General features: G+C 37.0%; 1 protein-coding gene across 1 annotated transcript; it reads right to left on the bottom strand.

Annotated features, from left to right (window-relative positions):
• Nucleotides 1-7,691: 7,691 nt before the first annotated feature.
• On the bottom strand, nt 7,692-9,728 carry LOC119876109 (vasodilator-stimulated phosphoprotein-like). The gene is given in 3 exon segments (XM_038532078.1): nt 7,692-8,764; nt 8,766-8,914; nt 8,917-9,728. Coding segments are annotated over 3 exon segments (1,161 nt in total). The 5' UTR covers nt 9,668-9,728; the 3' UTR covers nt 7,692-8,503.
• Nucleotides 9,729-11,044: the final 1,316 nt, after the last annotated feature.

Raw genomic sequence — 11,044 nt, 5'->3', positions numbered from 1 at the left:
ACTCTGTAATTAGTTCTGAAATAATCAGGGGTTCACTGTATCTCTTCTGAAAAGAAATAGAAGGGAATTAGTATTTGTGTTAAAAAATGAAGCTAGGTATTAGATTTTATGGGATAGTATTTATTTCATAGCTTCTGTCAATTTTACTAATTGTATTTAATGTTGATCACATTGAACTTCTACAAAATTTAGTAATAACTTTTTGAGGCAGGGCACAGGTCAAGAAGAACTATGGCATAAGAAGTCCTCAGGACTAGAACTGATGTGTATCCAAAATGTGATATCTGCTTTTGGATATTTCAAGAAAACATAACCTGTTGAACACCCATTCTGTGTCAGTCACTCTGATAATTACAAAATTTAGATACGCATACAATTTTCTTGTATCTCTAAAGTATAAGTTTTTTTAGAGGAAAAAAAAGACTTGTATATAAGTAAATTTGATACAAGTTACTATACAGGAATGTACTAAGCAACAGTAGGAGTTACTAATTATTAATTACATCTTAGAAAGAAAGCAGTCAATCTTTCATGGAAGAAACAATATGTAAAATGTCCCTTGTGGGAAGGATTCCAACATTTAGGGAATTTGAAAGACAATAAAATGTGAATTAAATAATGATAATAGAGTAATACAAGAAATCAGAAAACATGCCCAAGGCTTAGTGTGAATTTGAAGTAAAATGTAAAAAAAATATGAATTCACATATTGAAATTAAAGTTGGAAAGGAGAAAAAAATTGGAGCCAATTCACAGGACTTTGAGCATCAACCATAAACTTTAATGGGAGATGACTTGATAACATGGACAGAAGTTCTGCTTTTGATGTTAGGACCTGATTCCATCTTATATTTGTAGCTCGATAACCTAAATACTCTTGTCTCCATTCACTTATCTAAGGAATTATGTAAGTATTTCTGCTTGAGTCAGCATGAAGCCTGGAAACTGCTTGTAAGTTATCTAGAACATTGTACCAGATAGGCATTGTGCTCCATAAAATCAATATGGAGTCATGACCTAGATTGCTATGAAAAATTATTATTTCCCTAGTATAAGGTATCAATACAAAAATGCTTTGCATAAAGTGACATTGGAAGTGGAGAGACCACATTGATATTACAGCAATAGTCCTGGAATTAGGAAATGTCATAATGTGAATGTTGATATTGATAGCTGATAGGGAAATAGCTTTGTAAACCAGAAGAAAACCTTGAAGCTGAAAGTATCAGTTGGATAGCTTTCCATTCCTCATCCAGGAGAAAGTTTGTAAAAGGCTAAAAATTACCCTCTGCCACACTCAAAATTACATAAGTGAGTCTAGTAGTGATGTTTTCATGCAAAATACGTCTGGAAAGAATATAGCAGTTCCTAAAGTTAAAAAGAGACTTCTCAACAATCTAAGCGATAGAGGTTGAACATCACTTTTTAAATAGGAGTGGACCCTGAAATTTGTTCAAATAACTGTTGTGAGCTTTAAACAAAAAGAATTTGGATAAACAAAATTTATATCAACTAGTTTCTATTTTAAGAAACAATAGGGATGCCTGGGTGGCTCAGCAGTTGAGCATCTGCCTTCAGCTTAGGGTGTGATCCCAGGGTCCAGGGATTGAGTCTCGTGTCAGGTTTCCTGCATGGAGCCTGCTTTTCCCTCTGCCTGTGTCTCTGCTTCTCTCTCTCTGTGTGTGTCTCTCATGAATAAATAAATAAAACCTTAAAAAAAACCCCAAAACAATCACTTGCTAAGTACTAAAATAACCCCTAAATTAATAAAAGACTCATTATAGTAATTGATTTTAAAAAACTGGATTCACAACCAAACTGTTAAATCTTCACTACCTACAAAGCACATCTAAATTGGAAAGAACAGTCTTCAAACATTTAAATAAGAGTTAATACTTATTCATATCAAACTATTCCAAAAAACAGAATAGGAAGGAAAGTTTCCAGATTTATTCTATGAGGCTAGCATTACCCCGATAGCCACACCAGACAAAAAAGATGCTACAAAAAAGAATTCTACAGATGTTATCCCTGATGAACATAGGTTCATAAATCCTGTATCATATTTTAGCAAACGAAATTCAACAATACATTAAAAAAAGTAATTCACCATGAGTTACTAGGATTTATCCCAGGGATACAAAGGTGGTTCAGGAATCACAAATTAGCCAATGTGACACGTAAAATAATTATTTATCTTAGTAAGCTCAGATAAAGCATTTGACAAAATATGACATCTGATCATGATAAAAACTCTGAACAAGGTGGATTAAGGAGGAAATGTACTACAACATGATAAAGACCATATATGGAAATGCACATCCAATCTCATACTCAGTGGTGAAAAACAGAGCTCTTCCTCTAAGATCAGGAATGAGACAAAGATGTCTTCTCTCGCCACTTTTATTAAACACAGTCCTAGCTATCCTAGCCACAGGAAGTAGAAAAGAAAAAGAAATAAGACATCCAAATTGGTAAGGAAGAAGTAAAACTTTCACTATGTGCAGATGACCTGATACTTTATATAGAAAAACCCTAAAGACTCCACCAGAAAACTACTAGAACTGATAAATGAATTCAGTAAAGTCACAGGATACAAAATTAATATGCAGGAATCTGTTGCATTTCTATATACTAAGACTGTCAAAAGGAGAAATTAAAACAATCCCATTAACAATTGCACCAAAAAGAATAAAATACTTAAGAATAAACTTAACCAAGAAAGTATAAGACTTATGCTCTGAAAACAATAAAACATTGATGAAAGAAATTGTGATACAAACAAATGAAAAGATATCCCATGTTCATGGATTGAAAGAACAAATATTGTTATAATGTCCTTCTACCTCAAACAATCTAAATGGATTTAGTGCAATCTCTATCAAAATACCAACAGAAATTTTCACAGAACTAGCACAAATAACCTTAAAATCTGTATTCAACCACAAAGGACCCTGAATAGCTGAAGCAGTCTTGAGAAAGATTATAACTATATATATATATACCATTGTGGGTACTGAGTAATATGTGGAATTGTTGAATATGTCTGAAAGTAATATAACACTGTAGGTTAATTATACTTCAATGAAAATTTAATTTAAATTGTGGTTCTAATGTTAATAATAAAATGGTAATTAAAAATAGTCAATATTTATTAATTACTCACTGTAGGAGGATTTAATAGGTTGATAGGAGAGAGGACTCACTCTTAGAGAAGTGACATCATGGTGGCCATACTTGTAGAAAATAGTAGTCTGTGTTTCTCTATTTTCTCTCAGTCTTCTGTTTACTGCCACTCACAGTGCAACACTTTTTTCAATACCACTTGCAGGTTGTGAGTGAGGATAAAAAGCAGGCGGGATGAATCATAAAAAGCTAATTTACCCGATTTTTTTTGCTTGTCTCTATACGAGAGACCAGCTAATATTCAGAACCATTTAACTGGTATACAGCTTGTCTACTAAGAGTTCAGTAACTTCATCATATCTTTCTTATGATGTTCTCTTTCACCATTAGTAATTCTTCTTTTATATCTTAGGGTAACTAAAATAACCAGTTATAGAACCTTGTAAAACAGGAAGTAGAAAAATAGTGAAAAAACAAAACAAAACAAAAAAAACTACAATAGGCAATATTTATAATTTTCCATGCAAAATTCAACTTTATGAGAGAATTATAGCTCTTCAAATCTCTAAAATTTAATAAAAAAACAAGCAAATGAGCAAAATGAAACAAAAAAATAACAGCAAAACTTAAACCGTTTTCTTGTTTATAAACACAGATGAGAATAACATCAGATTTCTTATCAATTTTAACTCCTTTTATAGATTTTTGAGAGTAACATTGGTCACTAAAGATGTCAATATCCATCAAGTAAGAATGTCATTTCAGAAAGCAACTGAGACATATACTAACGTGTATAAGAATTCAGAAAAAAAAACCTATTAAAGATGAATTTAGATCTAAAAAAAGAAAGGAAATCAGAAAGTAGATTGCTCATATACTTGTCTAAAAATAAGATATCAAAAAGTTATTAATGAGTTCAGAAATTAATGAAAATAATTAACTTAAGCATAAGAAAGCTGTTATACTTTAAAAAATAACAGGTGGATAGAATCATGTCCAGTGCCATAAAACTAAGCCTAAATAAATGATGAGAAATTAATTCAAACTTAGCAGGAATGTTAAAAATGAACAAAAATTTATTTTTGAAACTACACAAATTAGATATGTTGGATGAGAAAAATGTCAACAAATGTCATTTCATCTTTTTATGAGGGAAGCATGTTTAATTTTAAGATTTAGATGAAGTGAACAGGTTCCTTTGAAAAAATGTAGGTACCAAAACTTAACACAAGGAGGGAGACACAATCTGAGTGGTCTGTAACTATCAGACCTAACTATTCACAGAAAGAAAATTTGAGACCGAGAGAGCTTTAGTATATTTTACAAAGCTTTTAAGAAGCAAATGAAGAAAATACTACACAAAATCTTCCACAGAATAGAAAATTTGGGAAAATTGCTAATTTTATGAGCTCAGTATAACTTTGAAACTAGCTTGATGAGGACATTACAATTCAGTCAAATTATAGACCAGTTTCACTAAGAAACACAGATGCAAAATCCTAAACAATATATTAACTCATCAAATGTAATAACTTATAAAAAGGATACTGTAATATCACAATTTGTCTTTTATCATAAATGCAATGTTAATTTAACATTTGAAAATCAATTAATGTGTTTAACCACATTAGCTGAAAAAGGAAAAGCTGATTAATCCATCTCAATAATTTCAGAAAAAGCATTTGATAAAATCAATATCTATCATTTATAGACATTTATCAAACTAGAAATAGTAGTTAATTTGACAAAAATTAATTACAAACACAACCTTAATTAAACAAATTGGTACTGAACATTATACTTGTTTGTAGAATTTTGAAAGCCTCTCTCTCATTTTCTAAATGAGAAAAGAGAATTCTCATTGCTACCACTTTTTTTTTTTTAAGATTTATTTTTTTTTATTCATGAGAGACACAGGCAGAGACAGAGGCAGAGGGAAGAGAAGCAGACTCCATACAATGAGCCTGATATGGGACTCGATTCCAGGAATTCGGGATCACGCCCTAAGCCAAAGGCAGATGCTCAACCGCTGAGCTACCCAGGTGTCCCTCATTGCTACCACTTTTATTAAATATTTTACTAGAGAGTCTAGGTGGTATCAAAAGGAAAGAAAAAATAAATCATAAAAATTAACAAATGAATAAATAAAACTGTAAATGTTATTGTGTATGTTGAAAATTCAAAAAAAATTATACATAAGTTATTGGATTATGTGAATTTAGCTATGCTGTATACCAGTTTTATATCTGTAATCAGACACAGTACTTAGAAAATATAATTTTTCAAAATTTTATGATTTGCCATACTGTATGGATATAAAGTACTTAGAAAGTTTCTTTTATTCTACTTGAATTTTATTTAGTACTTCTGTTTATAAATTTATTATATGTTTACGGTAGTTATAAGAGTTATAATCATAAATGGTTTATATCTAATTTTATGTTTGAAATCACATAACATTAACATAAAAATTAAATTTATGTTTCAAAATAAAGTCAACATAGGCAATCAGATTTCTTTCTTTCTATTTAATAGTCTGTCCTTTACTCAAGCCTAAAAATTATTATGTCAGTTCATATGTAATTATGAAAGAATGAAAAAGGTATACAAGAAATTTGTACAGAAAGGCCCAATAAAGGAAAGGATCTGATATATCCATGGATTTCATGGTCACTTTTCCTTGAATTGGTCTATACAATTCAAGATCAATTAGACAATGGTCTAATCTATTAATCTATTAATAGATTAATAAATTAACAGATTAATAATAAGAATCACAGCAATGTGCATCTGTATAGAAACTGGCAAGCTGACTCTATATTAAAGGAAATTCAAAGGACCAAGTATATAAAAACAATTTTTTTAGAAAAAAATAAAATTAGTGGACATATACTAACAGATATCACGATTATTATAAAGCTACAATGATTAAGACATATTAGTATTGGTACGGGATAGATATATAAGAATGGACCACAATTAAGAGTCCAGAATATAACCCAAGCTTGATAGTTGGACAAGGTATCATTGTAGAGCAGTGGGTGAAACTAGTCTACTCAGTCAAGTGCATTTTGACAAGTGGATACCTATATAGCAACTAATAAAAAGAAACAATTATGGTGATTGGTTATTTGCAATCCATATCATCAAGAGAGAGTTCATACTGAGAATATATAAAGAATTCCTACTACAGGAAAACCAATAACACAAGAGAATTTATATATCTTACATTCTGAATGGGACCATCACAGAAATACCTAAGTGGCTAATAAATACAAGGGAAATGTTTCACCCTCTTTAATCAGAATGAAAATCAAAAATATAAGGGGATAGCACTTATGATAGATGATGTTAAAAAAACAAAAATTGACCTAAAGTAATGTAAAATTGCACTGGTGGTGGGAATATAAATTGTTGAACCCCTTTGGCATAGTTGTTACTACTTACTAAAACAGACATACATACCTTATGACCAGCAGTTAGTTCCTTTCAAGTTTTCAAGGTATATATGCAGCAAAATTTTGATCACTATACCAGAAGTTCATGGCACAATACTACAAAATTCAAAAAATCCTAAATCTCCATTAATAATAGAATGGATATAAAAATTGTAAATTCATTCAGTGAAATATTATGTAAGAGTGAATTTAAGCAAACTATCGGTTACAACAAACAATATGAATTAGTAAACCGATGTAACAGGCAAAAGAGCCACACAAAGTGATACAGGCTGTACTGGTCTCACTTATATAAAGTGCAAAATGGGTGAAACTTTCCTATGGTGTTAGAAGTCAGGAGAGTGACCACTTTTACACAGAAAAAAGGAAATAGGAAGGATACAGTAGAGCTTCTAAGGTACAGATAAAATTTCATTGATTGACTTCGGTGGTAACTACACATGTTTCTGCTCTTTGTGGTCATAAATTGAACTATATTCTTTTGTGCCTTTCTCTGAATGAATAGTGAACCTCAAAAAGTGTTAATAAAATAGCAGCCAAAATTATGATTTATGACATTACTAATTTCCTTACCTCCTAAATTATTATTCTGATAATAGCAAATTTAAAATGAATGTCACCAGGACGCCTGGATGGCTCAGTAGTTGAGCGTCTACCTTAGGCTCAGGGCATGATCCCGGGGTCCTGAGATTGAGTCCCCCATCAGGCTCCCCGCAGGGAGCCTGCTTCTCCCTCTGCCTATGTCTCTGCCTCCCTCTCTGTGTGTCTCATGAATAAATAAATAAAACTTTAAAAAAAAATGAATGTTACCCTTCTAGCCAATAGTCTTTTTTGAAGATGAATAGGTAAAAAAATAAAATTGCTCAGAGAGCACAAAGTCCATGAAATTATAGATTAAAGGGTAAGTATACAAGACATAGAAGTTATAGTTAAGAAAAAGAAAAATAGTAGGGAGAGAAAGTTTAAAGAGAAGTTTATTATTTAAAAATTCATGAATGGAAAATATTACTCTTATTTCAAAGAAAATATGCTTTCTGAAAGCAAATACCCCCAGTTTATTTTTTGTCTCTCCTTTTTCTTTTTTATTTTTTTTTATTTATTTATTTATTTTATTTATAAAAAACTGGCAGATTTATTCGGTAGGGGCCCATTTTCAAGAAGCTAAAGGTGAAGGTGGGAGAGGGGAGGTTTCCTCCCCCTTTCCTTTCTCCCTCATCTTATTTCCCCAGGGGGACCCCAAAACCTACCCAAATAAAAAACCAAAAAACTGAGGTTCCAAAAAGTTATAGCATCTTAATTCCTCATAGAAAAGGGGAAGGAGCCAAAGGGAAGGGAGCTCCCTGGGGTGGGGGTGGGGGTGGGGGAGGTGCCCCCAGCCTGGTGGGACATCCTCCCCCTTAAATAGCTGCTCCAAAGGGGACAAGCCCTGGGCATAGCATTTAAAAACTCCCCACACCCCAGTTTTATCAAAACGAAAGAGAAACAAAATTTCCCTTCCCCCCAAAACCTAAATATATATATATATTTTTTTTCCTTAAAAAAACAAAAATTCGAAGGCATTAAGCGTTAAAGTGAATCTAGAACAAGGGAATGTGAGATTCCCTCCTTCCTTCCCCCTTACTGTGGGGTCACTTGGTCCCCAATCCCCAACAGAGGAACCAGCCCCAAGGGGATGGCGAAGGGGAAGGACCAAAGGGAGCAAAGGGTGGGGGCCTCCCCAGCCAATCAGCAGCCAGTATGGGTGTGGCCCTGGGGCCACGGAGCCACACCCCCTTGGTATTTTCCAAGTAGGACAGGGAGTGGGGGAGATGCATTCCTGTGTGGTCTTTAGCCAATTCCAAGTCGAGTTGAGGCAGGGAAAGCAGGGTGACAGGCGGGGTGTGCAGAAAGGAGATACAGGATCTTCTGGAGCCCTGTGGTCAGGGGGAACCCCGCTTCCTCAGCTCCTGGACAAACGCTTCAATGATCTCTTCTTTTACTTTCTGCAGTTCCTTCCTCACCTCTTCCAGAAGCTCCTGTTTCACTCTCTCCAGGTCTGACTCGTCACTGGAGCTGGGCGTGGAGGGGTGGGCCTCGGAAGTGGTCACGGATGAAGAGGACTTCATCCTTGGCAAGGTTGTGCTGTTCTTCTCCCAGGGTCTCTGCACAGTTTCACTCTGGGCTGGGACTGGGACTCTGGCCTCTGGCCTCTGGCTCCTCCTGATTGGCAGATTCATCCTTGGGGGGTTTCTCCCCAACTTGTGTGGCTTTCCTTCTCTTGGCCAGCATGGCATTCATCTCTTCCATCAGCCCCCCGCCCGTGCTTCGAGTGCTCTCTGCTTTAGGGACTGGGGGCCCCCTGAGGCCTCCTCTTGCTTGCTGACTTTCCTGAGTTTGGCTCCGGCAATGGCTGCTGCAAGACCGGGGGCCCCTGTTCCCCCACCACTGGTGCCTTGTGCTGTGGGGAGAGGGGGCGCAGGGGGTGGGCCTCCCCCTGCTCCGTGCCCTGCCGCAGAGCCCCCTGAGAGGGACACACCAGGGGGTGGGGGGGGACCCGGAGGAGGAGGAGGTCCTGGAGGGGGAGGCGGTCCCCCAGCTGGGGGAGCAGGAGGCCCTCCTGCATTGGAGACTCGGCGCTCCAGGTGCTCTGGTGGGCCCGGCTGCTGCCTTTTCTGCTGCTCCACCTCCTCTGAGGTGGGACCATTCTGGACAGACCAGGTGGGAGGTGCTGCAGGTGGCGGGGGTGGCGGAGGCCCCCCTCCTTCCAGAGCCTCAAGGGCGCTGGCCATGGCCGCCGCGAACTGGGTGGCATCCTCCTTGCTCCCAAAGTTGAGGCCCCAGACCTGGCGGGCATCGCGCCACTGGTGGAAGGTGGGGGTGGCCTGGTTATACTTGATACCCCGGACGATGGCACAGTTGATGACCACCTGCTGGTCTGGCTGCATCTTCCAGCCCACAACCCGGAAAGAATTGGCCGTGGGGTTGTGGTAGATCTGGACGCGGCTGAAACTCTGGGGGCCCGTGCCTGCCGGCAGCCATCGCTTATTGCTGTCATCATAAAGCATCACAGTGGCCCAGCTGGAGCAGATAACCGTCTCACTCATGGCTGCTCAGCGGGAGGGCGGCGCACCCACGGGTGGGTGCTCCCGGGGCGCCCCTGGCTCAAGGTTCCCTTTTTCTTTTTTAGATCTCATTTTAAAAATAAACCTTGACTTGCAATATTCAGATAGTTCTAATAAACTTGATTTAATTTTGCAAGATAGATTACCCTTCTAATTGGGGAAAGCATTTTTTACTCTAATACCTGGTAGGATTTAGTCTGGTGAGTGAATGTTAAAATGCAGTGGGAGCTGATACAATGCATTAAACTATTTAGGGTCTTTTCTCCAATTGTGTTTTAGCTTAGTTTTCTATGCTGTTTTGAATATGACAGAAGAAATAACAGAGAAAGAAAATAAACTGTTTGAAAGGGTGGAAATATTTCTAAGGTATGTAGTTAGCTGTTACATGATTAAGACTGTCTCCAGGCTTGATTCTTTTTTTTTAAGCTTTTATTAATTTTTAAAAATTTATTTATGAGAGATACAGAGAGAGAGGCAGAGAAACGAGGAGATGGCGAAGCAGGCTCCCTGAAGGGAGCCTGATGTGGAACCTGGTCCCAGGACTCCAGGATCATGCCCCGAGCTAAAGGCAGGCGCTCAACCCCTGAGCCCCCCAGGTGTCCTTCCAGGCTTAATTCTATAAAGAAATTTAAGTGTTATCTGCTTGCTTCAAACCAAAAAGGTCTTCCTACCCTGAAACACTCCCACACTGGTGAGTAACATGGCCAGACTCCCAACAACCTGAAATTTAGTCCATTAAGTTAAAGATTTTTCTCTAGGATTCTCTGCCATTTTGATACATTTCTTTTAGGGATAACATATGAAGCCATGATTTGTCATGAGTGGTTTAGCACAGATTTGTTCATTAGATTACTGTATTAGTTTCCTGTGGCTGCTGTAACAAATTACCACAACCTGAGGGTATAAAATGGCAAAAGTTTATTCTCTTACAGTTGTAGAGGCCAGAAGTCTGAAATGGAGATTTTGGCAGGGCTCTGCTTCCTTTGGAGGCTTTATGAGAGAGTCCATGTCTTGCCATTTCTAGTTTCTGGTGGCTGACGGGGTTCCTTTGTTTGTGACTGAATCACTCTCAGTTCTGCCCACAATTGTGTGTGGTGTTGAATCTCCTGCTTCTCTCCTATAAGGACCCTAGCCATAGCCTTTAAGGCCCACCCAGGTAACCTCGTATAACCTCCCCATGTCAAGATGCTTAATTTAATCACATCTGGAACCACACTTTTCTTTATAAAATAAGATTTACAGGTTCTAGGGCCGAAGACCTAAAACCTTGGAGAAGCCATTATTCAGCTTCTATGTCGATTAAAGAGAGTCACAGTCTGATGTAAGGAAGGAAAATATAAGCAGGTACATTTTGATAGA

Source organism: Canis lupus, chromosome 3, assembly GCF_011100685.1.
Source record: "Canis lupus familiaris isolate Mischka breed German Shepherd chromosome 3, alternate assembly UU_Cfam_GSD_1.0, whole genome shotgun sequence".
In the NCBI taxonomy this organism is placed as follows: domain Eukaryota; kingdom Metazoa; phylum Chordata; class Mammalia; order Carnivora; family Canidae; genus Canis; species Canis lupus.
Note: the sequence above shows the minus strand (reverse complement) of the source record. Positions and strands in the feature narration are given on the sequence as shown.